General features: G+C 41.0%; 4 protein-coding genes across 5 annotated transcripts; 3 read left to right on the top strand and 1 right to left on the bottom strand.

Annotated features, from left to right (window-relative positions):
- The first annotated feature begins 330 nt into the window (after positions 1-330).
- On the top strand, positions 331-1590 carry LOC116187771 (pentatricopeptide repeat-containing protein At5g18475-like). The gene has a single exon (XM_031516702.1). It carries the CDS (start codon positions 331-333, stop codon positions 1588-1590), a length of 1260 nt encoding a protein of 419 aa, XP_031372562.1.
- A 735-nt stretch (positions 1591-2325) lies between these two features.
- LOC116187401 (eukaryotic translation initiation factor 3 subunit G-like) lies at positions 2326-4074 on the top strand. Its single transcript, XM_031516068.1, has 2 exons — positions 2326-2766; positions 3389-4074. Exons 1-2 carry the CDS (start codon positions 2409-2411, stop codon positions 3922-3924), a joined length of 894 nt encoding a protein of 297 aa, XP_031371928.1. The 5' UTR covers positions 2326-2408; the 3' UTR covers positions 3925-4074.
- A 233-nt stretch (positions 4075-4307) lies between these two features.
- LOC116187400 (ultraviolet-B receptor UVR8) lies at positions 4308-8846 on the bottom strand. 2 transcript variants are annotated; one of them, XM_031516067.1, is made up of 11 exons: positions 8393-8846; positions 7844-7917; positions 7664-7748; positions 7387-7518; positions 7046-7288; positions 6652-6891; positions 6475-6518; positions 5470-5652; positions 5189-5279; positions 4848-4891; positions 4308-4767 (listed from the first exon to the last, which is right to left on the bottom strand). In XM_031516067.1, exons 1-11 carry the CDS (start codon positions 8610-8612, stop codon positions 4732-4734), a joined length of 1392 nt encoding a protein of 463 aa, XP_031371927.1. In that variant the 5' UTR covers positions 8613-8846; the 3' UTR covers positions 4308-4731. The 2 variants fall into 2 exon arrangements, with proteins under 2 accessions (XP_031371927.1, XP_031371926.1); XM_031516066.1 differs by having other exon boundaries at positions 4308-4741; positions 8393-8845.
- A 7086-nt stretch (positions 8847-15932) lies between these two features.
- LOC116187200 (probable transcriptional regulator RABBIT EARS) lies at positions 15933-17172 on the top strand. The gene has a single exon (XM_031515832.1). It carries the CDS (start codon positions 16155-16157, stop codon positions 16899-16901), a length of 747 nt encoding a protein of 248 aa, XP_031371692.1. The 5' UTR covers positions 15933-16154; the 3' UTR covers positions 16902-17172.
- Positions 17173-21684: the final 4512 nt, after the last annotated feature.

The following is a 21684-nucleotide window of genomic DNA, read 5'->3' as shown; positions in this document are numbered from 1 at the left end:
AAAATCTCTTTCCTTCTGTTCAAGCCAATACCAATTTCAGATCATACCATGCGATGTGGATGTCGATGGATTACCTAAATCAATCAGTAATGAATTCGAAGGTCATCATTAATTTATGAAGACTACACATACAATTCACATTTCTCTCGAGCATCCTCCTGGGATGTGAAATGAAGTCTTAACTTTCTCATGGGTCGGGCTTCGGCCCATTGGGCCCAGCCCATAATCACAAGCCTCGGATGACAATCAGTCCACCCTACTGTCTCCACTGCCTACTGGCACTCCTTCGAATTCCAGCGGCTCCATCTCCGTTGTCATCTCCATATTCCAATGGCATCGTCCCTCAGGTCCATCTTCTCCTCCGGCAAGTACGCCGTCGCGAAGTCCCGGTCGCCCCCGGCACCGCCCCTCTCCTTCCGCACGGCCATGAAAGCTTTGGAATCAGAAAGAGACCCTGAGAAGATGGATGAACTGTTGAATCAATGCTCGAAATCCTTCAAAGGCCGCCGCTCCCACTTGTCCTCCATGGCCAAACTCGCCAGGGCCCACCGCTCCGACCTCGTCGACCGTCTTATCGACGGCCAATCTTCTCATGACCCGGAAGGCCTCTGGATCCGCCTCATGAAGTGCGATGCCAGGTCCACCCGAGGTCTACGGATGTTCGATCTCGCCTGCGACGCTAAATCCGTCCGCCTGACGGAGAAGTCCCTCTGCACGTTCCTGGCCCTCCATATGAGGAAGGAAGCGCCCGTCAAAATTGAAACCTCGAGCATCAGCAAGCTCCTCAAGACGATGTCGGAGAGGACCGGTGTCAGGCCCACTATAATTTCCCTTAACCAGGTCCTGACCGCATTTGTCGATCGAAACGATATTGGTTCGGCTCTCGAATGGATCGAGGAGATGGAGAACAATTGGAACGTGACCCCGACGACCGGCACATATAACATCCTCCTCGGTGCCCACCTGAAAAGCCGAAACTTGAGCGGTTTTGATGCCATCCTCGAGGCGATTGCCGAGAATGGCTTGGAATTTAACGTGGTTACTCGCAACTACCAGATCATGAGGCTATGCGAAAGCAACGAATGCGTTAGAGCAAAGAGGTTGCTCCATGACATGGTCTCGATAGGATATAGCCCGAGTCTTGCTAGTTATATTGCTCTAATTGATGGGTTTGGTAGGCTTCGGGATATAGAATCCGCCAGGGAGGTTTTTAATCTTATATCGCCGCCTAGCCGGGATGCTTACTGCAGTCTGTTCCGGGCCGAGGTGGAGGCAGGAGACTTTGATTCGGCTATGGAGACATGTAAGGAGATGGTCAAGAGGAAGAGGAAGAGGATGTGGGTGCCCCCAGTTGATGCAATGCAGGGTCTTCTTGATGGGCTGGCGGAAGAGGGTCCATCGACGAGGTTGCCGGAGGCGATGGAGGTCGTGGAGAAGATGAAGACGAGGCTCAAGGGCAGGGCCTTGGAGTCTTGGAGAGAAATTGATATTGCCATGCCCCTTAAATTAAAGACAGCCAAGCCTTTGTTTTTTATCTTCCTAAATCATAAAAATCGTTCTGACTGTACAAAATTGCAGGGAAACCAGTAGAAGATCCAATTCCGCCCAAATTTTTATTTCCATCTCGCGATTTTGTTAATCATATTACCGAGTTCTTGGATAACATAAGTTGGATGTGCATATGTCGGGGTCGTCCTTGGTGGCCAACATTACAATCTCGATCAAACTACAGCTCCTCCTGGATCTATAGCAGGAATCGTCGATGCATGTCTTCAGGCGATTATCAGAGCACCAGGGTCGAGCACCTTCACCAAGCCTCACCAGGCCTGGCAAAGAGCCTGGACTTCATCCTGGTCCTGTGAAATTTGCTAAGGAATTTTAGAACGATTACAATTCGAGAATGATATGATATTCATATGTCGGTATGATGATAACATCCGAGGTTTTGTACGCAAAACAAGCTTTTGCTATGAGATTTGCTTGCACCTCTTAACACGGGTGGACTCGAAAAAGTATTTGGGCATGACCGTAGTCGAGGACCGAGAAAGATTAGCACCATGTGACCATGAAAGATGATTGAATCAGTTACAACCTTGCAAGTCCAGATCGATTGTGCTGGATTCATGGGTATCTTTCTTTCGCTCCTAGCTAGTTAAGGCAAGAATGTCTCATGAGTCGTGGCTTATGAAACATCGGGCCTAGCCCAGCTCGGCCCAGCCTGTGATAAGATCCCTGTCGGTTGGACCGGCCAGTCCAGTCCGGTCCGAAACTATAGTTGGACAGCCTTCTAGTCTTATATATTCCCAGTCTTGTCGGACCAACCTTCCGCCTCTTTGATATAGAAATAGAGAATCACTTCGACTCAAAAGCCCTAGAAATTACAAACCCTAGATCTTTGTCCCTCATTGATGATGGCACTCAACGCGAACGGATCAGCGCCGGCGAAGCCGAGCAAGCTCCGTTGGGGGGAGCTCGACGAGGACGACGGGGAGGATCTCGATTTCCTTCTGCCGCCGCGCCAGGTGATTGGCCCCGACGAGAACGGCATCAAGAAGGTGATCGAGTACAAGTTCGGGGAGGATGGGTACAAGGTCAAGATCACCACCACCGCCCGCGTGAGGAAGCTAGCTAAGGCGCGCCTGAGCAAGCGGGCCGTCGAGCGGCGGAACTGGGCCAAGTTTGGGGACGCCGTCCACGAGGACGTGGGCAGCCGCCTCACTATGGTGTCGACTGAAGAGATCCTCCTGGAGAGGCCCAGGGCTCCTGGTCAGTTACTCTTTACACGGATTTTGCTGCGAATTGCCTGAAAGCTCAAAACTTGACATGATTTTAGCTAAATAGCGCTACCTTTGACGGAATTACTTAAGAATTCGACGGCATAGAGAGTTTAATTTATCCTTTTTATTGATTTTGCCTCTATAAAATCGTGCCTTTAACTGCACAAGGATGAGATTATCGTCCCACTCCGATTGATTGTTTGTCTCTGTAGGCTTATATATCTAAAGATGCTATATTGCGTATATGTAGCAGACAGGAATCATACTGGTTATAGATTGCCCGGAATATTCGTTAATGAAATGTGATTTGATCAATTAAAGAGGTTGAAGTTGAAAATCCAATGCTTTTAATCCTCGATGTTGTAATTGGAAGGCTAATGAGATCATTGCAAATATTCAGCGTTCTTGTAAGCATCAACCTTTTTACGAATGCTGTTGATTCTACATTTTTCTTGGGGGTGTTAACCTTGATTGCAGACGCCCTGTTTTATCTGACCACATCTCTTTGCAGATTTTAGATGGAAGAGCAATCTTCTTTGCCTTTTCAGCTTCACATATAGATTTATGATTGCCCCGAGTTTGTTTGCTAACATGATGAGAATTACCCTCAGGCACCAAGGCTGAAGAAAACAAGATGGCTGGGGACAACTTGGCTCAGCTTGGAAAAGGAGGAGCTGTCCTCATGCTGTGCAGGACCTGTGGCAAGAAAGGGGATCACTGGACTTCGAGGTGCCCTTACAAGGATCTTGCCCCACAGACTGACGTTTTCGTCGATAAGCCTCCTACATCGGAGACAGCTGCATCCGGCCCTGGAACCACCAAGGCTGCCTATGTTCCCCCGAGCATGAGGGCAGGAGCGGAAAGAACTGGAACGGAGATGAGGCGTAGGAATGAGGAGAACTCTGTCCGGGTTACGAACCTGTCAGAAGACACAAGAGAGCCCGACTTGCTCGAGCTGTTCCGCACTTTTGGCCCTGTCAGTCGTGTGTACGTGGCTATAGATCAGAAGACTGGTGTTAGCAGGGGGTTCGGCTTTGTAAACTTTATCAACAAGGAAGATGCCGAGAGAGCTATCAACAAGCTTAATGGTTATGGTTATGACAACCTCATCCTTCGGGTTGAATGGGCGACACCGAGGCCAAATTAGACTTTACGGACACATATGTATTGCTTTGCAGTGTTTGTCCAGTTTTCTCTGAGATTTTGGTCGTCTGTGGAACCATTTAGCTTAAGGATTGAATGACAATGTTATTTCATATCATAAGAAAAGTATGTGGTCGTATTCTTTCGGTGGTCATATTATTTTACTGCGTTGTGCTGAAAGATATTACCTCAACTAACACTGTTGGCATATCCGTGTAATCCATCGATCCTTGAACACCGATGCATGCAGACAAAGTGGACGATGTTATTGTGGCAGACCTGGTGGTTTGAGTTAAGTGAAGAGTGACATCGTTCTGCGAGTGCACTAGCAGTTCAGGCGACAAATTTTGTGTGGAGTTAGTGCGAAAGCAAGAGGTGGAGGTTGCAGGCTTAGGAACATAAATCCACCTCTCTATAGGAAACAGAAAACGACAACTAAAAATATGCCTAAGAAAATGTACCAAGAGCTCATGTGAAGTAAGCAACTACCTAGGGCCACAGGTTTAGTCTGGCCACGAAAGAATCGGACGACTTAGCCATTCCATGCGCATTTAATGTAGCATATGTTACATGGCTCGGCGTATTTACATATTACATAGAAATGCTAGTGATCCTTTCCATCATCCAACATCTACACTAACCTATCAAAACTGTGGGTCGATCTCAAGCTTCTAAAGAATGTTAAGAGGAACCTTCATTCACGTCAGTGAGTCGGACAGCAGTAGAGTGTGCCACCATCCACAGGCCACTTTCTTCGGGATGCATCCTTCGATTGTCACTTCAGAGGGAATGTTGCGGTCAATCACATCACCTAACCCAAGCTGTGAAATGCAACGAGAATTGACATCTTGAGTGTACCAACATCCATCGCTACTCTTCAAAGTTGGATTTCATAAAGAGGATCAGCGACAAAGTGTAAATAAGTACCTGCCCGTATTTGTTCCATCCCCAGCAGAAAACTTTACCATCGTCTTCAAGAAACAAAAGCACAGAAATTAATCGAATGACAGAAAGGACTAAAGGAGATCAAGAATATTTACAAACACGGAACAGAATTGAAGTCCGTTCCAAACTTGAATACTCCCCTTTTTTTCGTAAAAGGACGGAGAAGTTTTAATTTTGATTGTCTAAATATCTAGATAACAACCTAGAGAAGAGATGAACTGAACTTTTAACATTTCTCCTCATTGTAAGTATGGCTCGGTGACATTGATTTATGGTTCGGAGAAAAATGATGGGAAAACAGAGGGTGATGGTGGACATAATACCTGCGATCACTGCAGAGTGTCGAGCTCCACAAGAGACAGCTTTTGTGTGGACATTTTCCAAGATTGAAGCATCCAACAGCCTAGGCAGAGTCTGATCCAGAAGACATGAATTAGTTGCTTTCCTATTGGTCAAAATATACAAAGAAAGCAAAGCAGAAACGGCTCATTGCATGATATAGTTTAGAAGAGGAAACAGAAAACATATGCCGCAACATCGTCCAGCTCAAAGAATGAGAGGCTAATAAATGTTCCAAATAATTTGAGCAACCTCCTAGATGTACCTCAGCTTGATCAGAACCAGTTCCCAACTGCCCGAACTGATTCCCGCCAAATGAATAGACATCACCATCAGCAGATATGCAGATGGTATGCCAAAGACCTGCAGCGACAGCTACTATTGGGATGCCGAGTAAAGACGATACGCATGTTGGGCTCAATTCATCATCGGTACTTCCTTGTCCACACTGCAATCGGATAGTACATAGATGAATAAAATTAGCTCTTCAGAGACCAGAGTAAACTGAGAAAAACCTCGATATAAAATAATGCAAAAGATGCAAGATTAGTGAAAGGTAAGGTTGTCCCTTTTTAGTGATCTTCATCTTGAACATCTACTGTGCTCTATTTCCCCACCATTTTACTTTACCTACATGTTGATCCCGCAGAACGGTTAATACGCTGAGAAAGTGAAAGACTGTATATCAAGAAAGTTATAACATATTTTGCTTTTCTTTTTTCTTTTTTCTTTTTTTATGGAAAAGAAAAGGCAATAAAGTTATGTTAAATTTTCAACAGAGAAGAAAATGAGAATAACAAGCATTAACTCGGAACCTGGGAAATATCATTTAATAGAGCTCTGAGACCAAGGATAACGTTACGACATTCTCAAGAAGTAAATGAGTTACTGTATTGATAAGGGATGGAAAAGGCCAATTGGCTTCAAGTTTACTGCAAAGACAAGGACTTATAGGAAAAGCATCCTGAACGCCTTCAGAGCAAGAATGAATTCTTAAGGCCTCAGACATGTATGTGTCAACAGCTTCAATTCGAAAACAATCCACATGATCCAGCAATAATTTTAAGCCATTAGCACATGAATCTCGTGGTGGATATTCAGATTCTAGGGGAGAGAACATAAACCACTCGAACATCGACATACTGGGACCATGGCTAAGTCGAGTTTTGACGATAATAGTAACAACTATTAGGAACAGATTTCACCTCCACGTATATGCCAGTTTAGCCTTACATAAGATAGCAGGGGAAATTAATTCTAGGATAATCACCTGTCCATAGAGTCCCCAGCCAAAAGTCAGAAGAGCTCCTGCATCTGTCACAACAGGAGAGGCATTCACATGTAAAATTTATGCGGAGATGTATCTCACAAAGGTAAAGAGCCGATATTCTGAAGTACCATAAACCAAATCTCATCCATCAATGAGATTTCAGATGTCAGTGAGTACCTGTGATTACTGCACTGTGCCGTCCACCGCATGCAATCTGCTTCACATAAGTCCCAGGGACTCGGTAACTTTGCATTTCAGAGCTCACACTTCCTCGAGGAAGGGTCATAGACCTTTCCTTTGCATATGAAGATGTTTCTACACAAGGTATCGGATGCGGAGAGGACACCATCCGTATCCTGGAGCCCAAACCGAGCTGTCCTTCACCTCCATATCCCCAACCCCAAACCTGTCCCATATCTGAAATTAACAAAGAATCAGATCTGCACGTCAAAGTTCTTTGCTTTAATAGAATCATGCGTCCAGAAGTTCAAAATCAACCCACAGAATAGGAAAGAGCTTCTTACTTCCATCTTTCTCAGAGAAAAAGTCCATTGGGCCACTGAAAAATTACCTGATAAGGCAAGAGTGTGGCGTCCCCCAGCTGCAACAGCCACAATCCGCACTCCAGGATTCAATGCCACTAAACAAGGCAAAGCCGAGAGAGTCTCTTCAGAAGAGGATGAGCTTTCAGCTGCTTGTTTAGCCGTTGAAACCCTTCTTCTCTTCGTGCCTTCTTCTCCACTGCCTTTGCTATCACCAGCAGATAAGGTGCCCGTACCACTGCTGGATCTCAAGCCTTGAGGTCGAGGGCTCACTACAATAATGTAAATCTCTTCTCATGTCATCATCTGATCAGCTAATCAAGAATGCACCATCACCGCAACATGCTCGATCATGGTCTCATGGACCTACCTTGTTCACTCAGGAAGGAGGTGTGTCTGTCCAATGCATCCTTTTCTAGACTTCTACTGACAGAAGAATCTCCAAAGACCTTACCAGAGGGAACACACTCTTTCCAGCCCCACGTGTATACTTCTCCAACATCTGAACTTCAGAAAGCAAAAATTGATTCAGCAAGAAGAACACAAGAAACAGGACACAACGTAATCACCGTAAAGGCAATATCAACTATCTCCACCACCATAGAGATTACAGAGAGTGTAGGGAGCGTGCAAAAAGGAGCTTTTACCTGTAACAGCAACGCAATGGGCCCAACCAGCTGCCGCATTCACTATAGAAGCATCCGTCCGGAGAGGAAATGGTTCCGGTGTTTCCTAATCCGGAAAAAGAGCATTAAGTAAGGCTTCAATGAATGGAGAAATCGAAAAATTCAAATCAATCACCAGAGCTTCACGTAGGGATGCAATACCCCATGCTTTCCAGACGTAACGTAGCTTTGGCCGAGATCATCAGTTGAACCCCATGTTATGAGCTTCCCAGAATCTGCTTTTGACATAGGATGGCAAATCACGAGTCAATATTGCAAATTCGAAGAAGGTAGTGGAGAGGAACACATTTTGAAGCACGATTAACCCGAACTGAACTAACTTAACAGTGAACAAAGAAGCATTGAATGAACGGACAAACTTATTGTCAAAGAGAAAAAGAACACAGAACCTGGTTTCCTGCGTTCAAGTAAAAATCCCGACATGAAGCTAAGCTGAGAAACCATTGACTAGAGTTTGACTTTAGTAAGTAACGAGTTCGACCGTGTAAAAGACCCGAGCTTGAAATCGCAGAGACAAGTAAGTGGAAACGAAAGAACAAGAGGGGAGCAAATCGAGCATTCCCTTAATAACATCAGCACCAATGGGAAGCCAAGAAGGATAAAAGGGGCCAAAAAAAAAAAGGGTGAAATTTCAGCAAAACTGAATGAAAATGAGAATGTATCGGGCCTGACAGAGGTCGACATTGGCACCTGAAATGGCCATAGCGAATCCGCAGCCGCCACCGCACACGTCCTTCCACGAGCTCCCAGCAGCTCCAACCGAAGCCGGCAACCTAACGACCACCGGGGACAGGAGCGGCGACCTCTGGGGCAGGGCCCCCGGAAGGTACCCCCACATGTGGACCAACCTCTCCTTGGGCTCCTCCATTTTCACGCTCTCCTCTTCCAAGACCTGCCCCTCTCCATTCATTTCTCTCAGAACAAATCAGAGGAGAGATAAAGAGAGAAGGAGAGAGAGAGGGGAGAAGCGAATCCCAACCGTCCGGCCGCTCAGCGCTCTCGGATTTCCTCTTCAAAAGTCTCACGACAAAGGTGAGAGAGACGACGGGCGGAAGGGAGGGAATGGCCTAAGTGATGTTCGGTCGGTGCGAGCTTTCGCTTTGTCCTTTTGGAAAGCGCCCTAAGCTGAAGCGGGGCGGGGGGCGGACTGCTCTTTTGAGGGGTAGGCGTATCATTTTCGGAAGGACCGGGTCCGCCACGTAGGACGCTCACGTGGTGCCAACGACACGTGGCGGCTCCTGAGCCTCGAGATGCTTCGGCAATCCTCAGCCACGAGTTCGGCGGAAGCTTCTGGAAGCTCTCCCCCGAGCTTTCGATTCTTCACCAGAAGTTTTCCCTCACCTTCACTCCCCTCTCCCACTGTCGTGGCCCGCCTCTGCCGTCGACACGTGGAAGGGCGGCCCGTGGCCTCCAATCATTACGTGCTGCCACGCGTGAGGCTGGCATACGAGGACCTGTGGGCCCCTCCACGTCACGTGGTGGGACCCGGTCTCAATGAGTTAAGACCCAATTGAGATTTTTTTTGAGTTAACAAATAAAAGAGAAATGGAAAGTTCCTTCCTCTTTTTGCCTATAAGCTTTGGGGGAAAATCGACATATTATGCATCTTGACGTGACAGCTTTTGGAGTCGACTGAGAACTTTGCACGTGCCTAATGGAACGGTGGCAGGCAACGAACATCTATAGAAGGAAAACAGCCAATACATCATTTGGTGCAAATATTTCCAATTAAAATTTTGAACTCAATACATCGGGTGAATAAAGAAGAAACACTTTTTCTTTTTCTTTTTTTGTGAGCACCGCTTCGATTAATGCATGCTCAAATCAAGTCGGCTCACTATCACAAACTTTTTCTATTTACAAGCTCAAATACCAAACTTTGTTTAAGAAAAAAATGTGTTTAAACCACTTGAACTGACCACGTTAATAAAGAGGGAAGATTTTCTAATGGGTGATCAGTGATGCTCTAGCTATATAATAAGCGTGTTGCAAGATCATCTTGAGATGCACCGTCATCATGGATCATGTTGGCTTGGTCCTAAACTTTTGGAATTTTATATAAACTCTTATAGGATCAATTCATGAATTTTACATATAATGGTTTAATTTTTCATGGTTATACAACGGTATCTCATCACCGTTATGTCTCGATAGTTACAAAGAAAAAAAAAAGACAAATATAATCATGCATTTGAAAAATACGGATATTACCAAAAAATATATATATGAGTAACTAATTAGCTTTGTATCAAACGCAGAATTACTTTAACAAGTATAATTGCACCGAACCCTTTTTTACCAGTTCTTTATTCTTAGACTGATGGTTTGGTTTCACATCATGCAATCTTGAGGCCACAAGTTTTTCACAAGGCCAAGGTTGGACCCAATTGCACGACACAGGTGGAACTATGAGTTGGACTTTTGACCCGACAGTGGACCCGCTAGAAGCCCTGCCCATGAAACTGAGACCAGTAAGTCCATCGATGGCTCAAATTAAATCAATGCACACTGCAGAAGCCGGATAAGTTGAATGGGCCCTTCATGCCATGGATACTCCTCCCAACTGAAAAACATCAACTGAACAAACTGCAAGCCACTCCTTCCTTTTTTTTTTTCTCTTTTTCTTTTTTAAGTGGTCGACTGGGTATGGACCCGTGCGGCCTCTCGTTTCTTTGCCCCAATAAAAAACATCGAAGAATACTTGTAACCGAAAAAAAAAACAGTGAAGAATAATTTTGGTAAATTACGTCCTATTATGCCTTAGTTACGAGCTTACTGCGATTCAGATTGGACTAATTGTCCGATGACAAGACATTCCTCAGCAGGTTATCTTGTGACACACGCTTGGTGGTTGCCCTATCTATTGGAAAATCAAGAAATAGACGACAGTTGCTCGTTCCTCAATGCAGCAAAGTATCAATCCATGCTGCAACAATCTCGGAGCTTCTTTGGCTTCGCAATCTGTTGTCTTCTGTTTGTTTCCGAGTCTATGCACCTTAATTGCGACAGCCAGGCAGCTTTGCATATCGCTATTAATCCGATATTTCATGAGTGCATTAAGCAGATGGACATCGAGTGCCATTTTATTTCGGAGCATATTCAGTTGGATGACATTGTTACTCATTATGTATCGACAAAGCAATAGTTGACCGATATTTTCACTGAGGCACTGAGAAAGGATCGTTTTTTTCCACTGTGCAAAGTACTCATGATATTCATGCTAGCTCCAATTTGAGGGAGAGTATTCCAAGGCTCTATGATAAATTTCCTATATCATTTCTTAGCTATACATGAGTTTTATGACATGTAGCATTTATTATTTTTCGTCTCTCTCCCGTATGTACACTATATTTAAGCGCTCCCTTCGTGGTTGTTCTGTAAGAATGAAAACAAGAGAAGCAATAGAAGAATTTGGCCGCTCCTCCTCCATTTCTTTTTATCTCTGAACATTTTCATCACTTAAGGGCATCGAAGTAGGTTTTTACACCCCAGTGTGGGTTTACATCGTGCACAGGCCCGAGTGTGTGGAATTAGGGCAGTATATTCGAGTCCAAAAATGGAAGCTTGGCTAGTCAACTGTGTCGCACTTCGACCGAATGTGGAAGGGGAAGTCCACCACATGGTAATTAAGCCCGAGTAAGGAAAAAGAGGAGCTCGACCTGAGGTCATTTGTTGAGAGCGAGTGTTTAAGAGCACATGATATGTATAGGCAAGTGCGAAAAAGACCACATATTGTTACATGAGGACGTATGTTGAGAGTTAAGAAAGCGACTCAAATTCAAACTGACCAAACAAGCAAATATATATAGATGCATTTATATGTAGTGGGTTTCAAGTTTTTAGTGTGGAAACGAGTCTAAATCCGTACGGACCAATGCAAAATTGAAAATACCCTCGGTGCACCTAACTAATTCGAGAAAGTCATCTTCGAAGCAGTGATTGATGCTATTGCCCTGTGAAGATAAAGATGATTGTTTCAACCACGGACTGACGATGAGCTTATGACAATTGAAAGGATGGGATAAGAATGATCATCACATTAACATGTGGTAACAACATTGACAAGATCGAATTATCATACTGGATAGCAAATATGTACGTGTATTAACTACTTGCATTGTGAATTATTAAGGTGGGAGCATGCTGATCTCCCTCATGGCTCACCATCATTCCGAGAACTCGAACCAATAATAACATGTGAGGCTCTGTTCGATCCATTTGATGGGTCACCAAAGTCCGGCCGGCCGGTCGGTCAATCATGTGGTCAGCAGGGCATGTCCAACGATTGACTTGACTGCGCCAACGTGGCCCGCAATCTAGCGGTGGACATTGCATGGCACAACCCAACAAAGCTTCAACAAACTAGGGCCCCACTGCAGCATCGGGTCACAGCCCCCGTGCAATCGTGACGCGTGCCATCATCTGCAGCGTCCACTGATGAAGTAATTTACCATGGCCACGAATCATCAGGCAATCATTTCGGTTAATGTCGGTCCGGTGCCGTGCGGGGCCCATAGGGATGCTCGATCTCTTGTGATCATTGGATGGGCCGGTTCTTGAAAACAATGAGAGATCGTGTGGTCAGGAAGACGCGTCGAATGATGATGTCGTGTTATTTGCAGGATCCATATCCAACGGTAACCACGTATTACTTTCCATGTACGGACGTAGGAGGGGCCTATTGGACGCTCAATGATCAGAATGTGTAATGGTATGCACCAGCTTTAACAGGATTTCATGAATCGGGTTTAAGATCAAGATGTGAGGGTTAAAAGAGCAATTCGATACCACAGACACGTGGTGTATGAATGCGCAAGTCCGGCCTAGCTGGTACAACTTTAACCTTTGATGACAGGAAAAGCTCGGCGATGGCCTATGGAGCTCCAATGAGGTGGATCTGGATTCTTAATTTGTAGTTGATATGTAATTGTAAGGTTATTCCTAATTTGGATCAAAATTGCGAGAATCAAAACTTAGTCATTTTTCAAGAAATTTTTTTCTATTGAAGTAAGCATGAGATTTTCATTTGATCTCAAAGGAAAAAAAAAAGTGATTGAATTTAGATATTGACTATCAGCTATTAGCTCATTGATGAAATTACAGAGGATCCAAAAGCCTATAAAGGCTCCGTTCTCGAAAATCTAACTTTAGTAAAGATACTAATAATTCAAAAGTAGATTTTTTTACCAAATAATATGGTAACGATCCTTCACGTGGCATGGGAATATATATGTATATATATATATATATATGGAAGTATTTAACTGAACTAGACATTCTACTTTGTTTAATTCAATTAGATGTTGCCATATATTATATGTTAGGACTAGATGTTGTAGCCGCGCTATGCACAAAAATCTATATAAACTAAGTTTTAATTATTATTTGTCAATCCTCTGATAATGGCATTCGCCACAGAATATTGATCTTGTCATTGTATCTAGATCTTATGAATAATGGAGTAAGTGGTAAATTAAATTTGTACACCAAAAAAGAGATTGTAAGTTAAATTTAGGAAGAGAACTAAATTATTTTAGCTAGGAAGGGAGAGAAACAGTTAAAATGAAGCTATTGTTGGGAGAAAATTGTGGAAGTAAGAGTTGAGTGGTGGTTAAGGAAAAATGAATTTACAAATTTGTCATAAACTTTTTTCCTATCCAATGCTCCAAATTTTTTGAAGTTATTCGGAATGGGCATTTTAGGAAATTGAATGCTAAGGTGATAGATAGTTTTCGATCTTACTTTTGTAGTAGTATGGATTACCGACACCAGATTTTGGTCACCTGTGGTCCAAAGTGCTATTGGGCTAAGGGGAATCAGCCCAAACAAAATTGGGCTTCATAAGCTCACATTCTTTCTTTTTTCTTTTTCTTTTTTTTTTAATGAAAGTTCACATTCCTTTTTGAGAGGAAAAAATGTGTGCTCTACCTTGCAATTTATGGTGCCTTTTGCTTTGCACTTGTTGATTGCCAAGCAAACGCAAAGAAATGAAATACAAAGACAGAGGATATATATATTTCATGTAAGGAAAATAAATAAAAATATTAAAAGACATTAGGAACTAAGAAATTATATATACAAAAAAATATATATTTTTTACTATCACAACCCATAAAAATCAATATTTTTCGAGAATATATATATATATATATATGTTTGTATGTAATCAGACTTCTAGATATCCATATAAATTTAGGTAGACTGTAGCTCCCTAGCTAGCTTGGTAGCGGTCAATTAGACATTTGGAAATTTCTTCAGAGGTCGAACCTAATCGTTCTAAGGGCATGAAGACAAGCAAAATGAACAAGCTCACTTGACCATAGAGTGTCTTCCCGAAGATAAGTATTGATATTTGTTTCAAGTCCTCCATGTGAATATAGCTTACAATTAACTAAATTTGGGCGAAATAATATTAAACTAAATAAACAAATACTCCACCGGTCAATGAGTGTCTTATCAATCCGCATAAACGGAAAAATTTTCAATGTCCATGTCCCATATGTCACACTCAACACAACCATTTTAAATTATCCCATCTCTTGAATGGTCATTTTTATATATAATCTCATTTTGTTGGTTTGTGATCAAGTCATGATTTAAGAGTGGCGCCATTAGTGTTGCATTTGTATATCGATTTTTCTTCCTTCTACAAGTTGATAGTGAAGACATTCTAGATAGAATATATCTATCTGTATGAGACAATTTAGTAGCATTTTAAATGTAAATTTACATAAGTATATATATATATATCTTCGACATTTAGTGGTCAGTTGCTTAGATGATTAAGCAAAGCAAGTTCATGTCCTCTTTCTCTCATCGTTTATGCTTTTGGAACTATGCAAAATCTTGGCCTAAACAAGTGTATAAAAATTGCAAAAAAAGAAAATGACTTTTCCAAAAAGGAAATGCAAAAATGATAAATTTTGCAATAAAAAATGGATCTTGAAATTATTGGGGTTCTTGGCAATTAATGAAAGGGAACATAGTTTTTTCAATTAGCTAGGCTCCTAGCTAGATCGTAATTAATACCCATTGCATTCAATTAATTAGATTACTAATCAATCCCCACAAATATCAATCGAGCCAAGAAGGGCATATTGAATTAATCAATAGGTAGTTATTGCTTGCGTAAGACCCGAGAGGACTCTTTCTCGGTTTTTCTCCTTTTTAAATCATTGAATATACATTGCATAATTTACAAATATAGGTACATATAATTATGTATTTTAATACTCATATAAACAACTTTTTTTAAAATAATTTATTTTTGAAATTTTTTGAAGTACAAAATGAAAAAATTTCTACTTACTGCTTGAGGAAAATTTGAGCATGGCTGGAAAATCTTATAAATTATGTGCTAAAATAATTGATGATGTAGATTATAACTATATATATTCTTATATACTGTACTTATATATAATTGATGAAAGAAATTCTAAATTGACTAGCTGACTTAACATGACAATAAAGAAAGAAGCTCAAGATTCGAGCATGTTCCTTACATTTGCATACATGCAAGCAGAAAATCTGCAAAGGATCAAACGAAAGGTCCGATGGCAAGTTAGTGTTTAACATTAAATTGTTCCGTATTGTTTTGTTTAGGCATGTCCTAAACAAGCACGGGGCTTAAATTAATTTCCGTGACTAATTAAATAACGATTGATCAGCTCGGCATAAAATAAGATTTCGTGAAATGACAATTGCCCAGTTAGGTTGAGCCTTTATTCTGTATATTCATTGAGTATTTCATCAAGCTATACTATATAATAAAATAGTGCAGTAGTTGTTTTAGTATATCCTTTTAGTTCTTGTCACTGTGTCTCTGTCTAAAGATCTCGACGAAGAGGTCTCCCCTCTATCTATAACATATCGGTCTTGGAAGTGATTAGTTAAGTTGCGATACACTATTTCCGCAGGCTATGACTTATCGAGGATCTATATGTGAGAATCGAACTCAAAATAACTGAAATCGATAAATTCTTTGCCACAACTCCGGTTCACCACCTCAAATATCGAAAACTTATTGCCTTGCAAATAAATTAACCAAATCCTATGTAATTAATTAGTTGGCAAATAATGAGAGAGCAAGAAGTCCGGTCACGCATCGCTTCAATGGATAAACCAAAACTATTGCTATAGCGCCAGCAATATTTATATATATATATATATATATATATGTATGTATGTATGTATATAATTAAAGCTTGTAGAAAGACTCTTGCTGTTTGAGCTCTTTTCCTCACAGATTCTCTCCTTAGCAGTAGCTTTCATACAACATACCAAAGTCAGTTAGATGCCCTAATAGCTCTCTCCTTGTGATTTACCAAATTATATATCTCTTCCTCCTATATATCATTTCTCCCTCTCTATCCCAGACTCTTCAATAAAACTTCTCCCACCCATAATAAGCTAAGAGAGCTTCTTCTTCTTCTTCGTCTTTGATCGATCTAACATGGAGCTAGCTCATCAGTACTTGATGTCGATGAAGCGGAGAGGACTTCTGAGACCGCCACAGCTGTGTGGTAACTTCTCGTGGGAGGAGAAGGCTTTTGCAGATGATACCTCCGGGGTCCTCGGGGGGATCGTTTGGCCCCCAAGGTCTTACTCGTGTAGCTTCTGCAACCGAGAGTTTCGATCGGCTCAAGCTCTGGGAGGTCACATGAATGTCCATAGAAGGGATAGAGCTAGGCTTAAGCAGTCCCTCATCACCACCACCACGACCTCCTCCGCTGCTACTCCCGGTGAAGTGCAAATTCTTCAACATCAAAGCCGCCCCAACTTTTCTAGTCCTTTGCAGCTTCCAATTCGAACCAGGGTTTCACCTGTGTCAAGCTCTAAGGAGAACAACGGTGATGGCAGTTGTATTCCTTGTCCGAACGATCCTTTGATGGCTCGAAAGGGATCATTTGATCTTCTCTTGAGGAAGGAAGAGCCAACATGTTTCGATCATGGTTCTGATGACACTACCCTATCTGTCGGGCTGAATGATACAGTCATGGGGCCTCGGGCCTTTGGACACAATGGGGAGATGAGCTTCAAGAAGCCTAAGACTAGTACTTCATCGCCATTGGCTCTCTATCTCAGGCCATGCTCAAGTGACCGTAGCTGTTCTCTGCAGTCATCGACCGGGCTAAAGGTTGGCTCGGTGGAGGACCTTGATCTTGAGCTCAGGCTTGGCGATCCACGAAAGGTGAAGTAGAGAACCGGCCCTCGAAAGGGATGAGTAGGAGGGACAACTTTTAACTAGCTATATGCACGACATATATGTTGATTTGGTCCAGTTGATCCAATCTAACATAGAATTCTACATATTCTTCCTACTTTCTACGTCGTATTTTTCCGTTTATCTTCGATTAATCCTTCGGTTGATAGGAGAAATTTAGGCTTCAATGTCGTGTATGCATATCTTGACATCTCATGAGTGATGGAAAAGAAAAGCTCATCAATCTTTCAAGGTGTTTCTCTCTGTTTTTGTTGGTTTTGTTTTTACTCTCTCTCATCAGGCCTAGCTATGTCTGGACAATATATAGGTTGCTGAAGTGATTTTTCATAGTAATCATCATCATGCGGATAATCGAAGGACCAGATCTGGCCTTTCGATTATCTGCATGATGATGATTGCTATAAAAATTAAATTGATTAATAAGAGGATAAACCCAAGCCGAATATACGTGTAACGTGCAAATAAAACCAAAAGATAAAAAGAAAATCTGGGCCATGATGAACTCGATTACAATCTCGAAAAATTGATGAATTTAAAAGTTTTTTTTAATAAGAATTAATTTAAAAGGTTAAGATGGCTTCCCATGCGTGAACTAGCTAACGCTTACTAATCTTTGATCATTTTTGAATAGGTTAATTACCTAAAAAAGTATAAACTTTTCATATTTTATTAATTCTAGTATGACTTTTTTTTTACCTAAAAATACACAAACTATCAAATTGACATCAATATTAGCACGGCGTCATCTCTTTTAATCGGTGAGGCCTCAAAGGTGGTCACCGCCCTCAATCGAGGTGGGCTGTGATGACTTATGTCTCCATTGACTCTAATTGTGGGGTGGTGCATGTCCGTTGATGAGGCTCCCGCCACTGATCGCTCTTTCTTTCTTTCTCGAATTTGTTCTTCTTTTTTTTCTTTTTTTCAAATTCGGGCAGTAAGGGCCTCATCGGAGGCTACCACCGCCCCCTATAAAGTTGTTGGCGACTACGGAGATCACCGGCTATCCTGCAACAATTCCCGTTTAAATTAACAAAAAAGTTGACGGGTGTTAATATTGATATCAAATTGATAATTTGTCTATTTTTAAATTAAGGACAAAAATCGCACTAAAATTGATAAAATGTGATAAGTTTGTATTTTTTTATAATTAAGCCTTTTTTAATTTATTGATGTCTTTATAGTAGCAAAGAGATAGCGAGAAAAAAGTATCAAATAATTACGAAATGTGATACAAGTAGCAATCAATTACATTTTTATGAGGGCAGACATATTACTTGCAAAGCAAAAATTCGAAACCCATTGAAAACATGCATCTTACGATTAAGATTTAACCGATATCCAAACAAAATTAATCTCAGCCAATAGAATAAGAAAACGGTGTAGTTTAACAACTATAAGAAAAACAGAAAGTATTATGATATTATAGATACAGAGATGTCAGCTCCCAATAAATATTGCTGGTAGAATCAACATCTTCACATAGTGAATGCAATTAGTTAACTGCAGGTTTTCAGTCTCCTATCAGAGGGAATAGATGGAGAGATAGATAGAGAGAGAGAGAGAGAAGGGATACTGAGAGAACCGATATGTAATAGATGGCAGTAAGTCACTTCATCATCTAATCTCCAAATTAATTGGTACACACAAATCCTTGAGAAGGGGACAGTAATACCCACAACATGCATTCCCTCTTTTATACAATACTAGCCAGCCCTCTCCATTAATTATCATTACCGTCAAAACAAGAGCCCCCACAGTCACATTATTACGACCCCCTTGTAGTCATATTTCCACTCCATATTGCCACGCCGAAGCGATTGTTTCCTAATTGTCTAGAAATTCGTACTCCCCAGGAAAATAAAAGGATCGTATAAGTTATCATGAGCATTGGACAACTGGCAAATTAATAGTTTTAAATGGATAGATTTTACTTATAATGTAGTTGTTTGAAATCCACCGATCAAAAACACCTCGTGGATAGAGCTAAATTCATTTATGAGTGAGGAATATGATTAGTCTTAATTAGTCAATAGATTGAAACACCTCATTATTATAATATATTTATATATATAGCTATATACAGATAGAGGGAGAGGCACACATGTATATATATAAAATTCGAGTTCATAAAATTCAGAAAGAACTAATATTATGTTATTTGTCGAAGTCTTTGTGCCCTTTTTTTTTTTGGGACTTTTTCTTAGGTTACTAGTATCAGTCACTGACAAAGTTACTTGTGGTCACATTAATTAATTTGGAATTCACATGTAACATAGAAGAAACTATGTACATGTTCATGTGTGATGTATGTTATTGGATAACCACCAGTTACAAATTAGATTCAATGTACATCATACAAGGGGATTCAAAGATGTCTCTCCCACTGACATGACAAACCATATTGAGTCGAAATCTAGCTTTACTAAGGCACCATCTGGGATCACCTAACTTGAAATGCATAGAGAACAAACCAATTACATACTAGTTACAAAAACTAATATTTATTTGTCCATTTAATGCTACTATGTATAGTATATAGTCACGAACAAAGAGTCGACCGACTGAACATGGATGTGATACATTTATATGTAAAAAACAATATCCATATATGAATAACATCGACATGATACAAAATTAACATTCGCCATTCATGAGGTCTACGCTAAACATCAACTTTTAGCTAGGAAATACATTCAAAACCTCTGTTACACTCCAAACATTGCCACCAACTCCCGCGGAATCCGCCCCCAGTAAATAATTGTAGACAAGAGAATTATTAAATTTAAGACAATTCATATATTGATATATATATAACTCATGAACACACACACACACACACCCACACAGACACATGAATGATCATCACATCATGGGCACTATTTACGCGTCTCTTCTTCCTTTAGTTTTTATTTTTCTTATTAGTACTACGCAACACTGTGCGTCAACAGCTATTATCATTATCACATCAAACACACACCCACAGTTTTATTTTTTATTAAAAAAAATCCTCAACGACCAGCCTATATAGCTATAGTGGAACCCTAGACCTGTCCTTTTTATAGTAAAAGTGTCTTAAAAGGAGCTGTCTAGTTTTTGGCTACAGTGTTAGCCATGCAATGCAAACCCCCCATCTCGTGGGTACTGACGCCGACGGTTCCTCCAAAATACACGGCGGCGATCTCTAAGCGTGTGGCCGTGTTGGATTTTCGAAGTTGCTTTATATGGGAATTTGATGAAACCTCGACCTTTGACTTTATGTGGGAGCTTGTTCTTTGTCTCTCGAAGATATATATACTGCACTGAGTGTTAAATAGAGATTGAGACGCATCGAGCTGGTCTGATGGGGATTGCACTGTTATTATGTACATCTCAATTTTCGATTTGTAATTCGCGTGGTCCCAAATCTGATTGGCGGCTTATGAGATTCATTGGCGTCGAAACTCAGAACTATAGACCATTTGATTTCTACGATTATAATTAATTGATCGAGCTATTTCTGATAATGTACAACAGCTTATATGAAACAAGCGAGATTAACATTTATTATTTTACATATGAGGGCTACATGTCTCGTATATATATGCTGGAAAATCAATCCTAATACAGTGGCACAAAATATAACATTCCTCAGCACCGCAGAGATATATCAAATACTATTAATGGATGTGAAGTTTAGGATTGCTTCCTGATGCGTTTACTTTTATGTACGTGCGGTTTTCTATGGAAAGGTTGGGGTACTAATAAGTTTCCTGCGTGTGTTAAACCCTCGATATTAGGCCAAAAAAAAAAGAGAAAAGAGTACAAACCCTCGATTTTCGAAAACAAAAACATCATTTTCAAGTTTTAATTCCTTTGGCAGATGATTCCTTGCGCCTCCGAATGTAAATTAACGTGCATATCGAAAAATAATTCATTTGGCAGGAACAAGTTTTATAATTATACAGTGTAATAGCATATATAACATTGCTTGCATTGAGAAATTCTGGATTTAAAAGTATTTTCTTCCTCTTTACTATGCCATGGGCCAATTTGTAACCAATTCTTGCATATGGAGGACAAATAGCCATAGTCTTAATAAGTAATCGATTCAAAACCTTTGTGAACTATCTTTTTTTTTTCTATTTTTTATTTTCATATACCATTCAGATACCATCGTGAAAATAATATTAATAACACGGTAAAAGTATCATATATATATATATATAGCGGTGTTATTTATTACCGTTCGATCCAATTCCTCTACATCTCGTGGACATGTTCAATTCACTGACTGACCTCTGTGGCGCTCGAACGGCTCGTGGGTCAATTGCGTACAGCTGCATAGATATGTATTGGTGGTTACTAGGAGGCAATTTGTGAAGGGAGTCACCGCAATCAACATGGGAATGGTTCTAGAAACGGCCTAGAAATTGCACTGGTTGTAGCTAGCTAGAAAGCCATATATATACATAGATAGATGCTAGCATATATATTTATGTATACATAGATATATAGGGAGAAGGGAAGACACAGATGGAAACACATAGGCTGTCTCAAGTCGGGTACTATGAAGTACCCAGTTCGTGTAACAAGAGTTAAAGTCGATTGGCTGGATTTTGTCTGGTCTGATGGAAGTGATGGTGTCAGTTTTCTGATCCAATCTAAACCATTCCTAACTCCCGTCCAAATTTCTGACTGATTCGTATACATATGAGCTTTTTGTTATTTCGTTTGTATTTATAATTTTTATGGAGTACTTTACCTATATAAAAAAGAGAGT

This window comes from Punica granatum, chromosome 8, assembly GCF_007655135.1.
Source record: "Punica granatum isolate Tunisia-2019 chromosome 8, ASM765513v2, whole genome shotgun sequence".
NCBI classification, from domain to species: Eukaryota; Viridiplantae; Streptophyta; class Magnoliopsida; order Myrtales; family Lythraceae; genus Punica; species Punica granatum.
The sequence above is the reverse complement of the archived record's forward strand: the minus strand, read 5'-3'. Positions and strand labels throughout refer to the sequence as shown.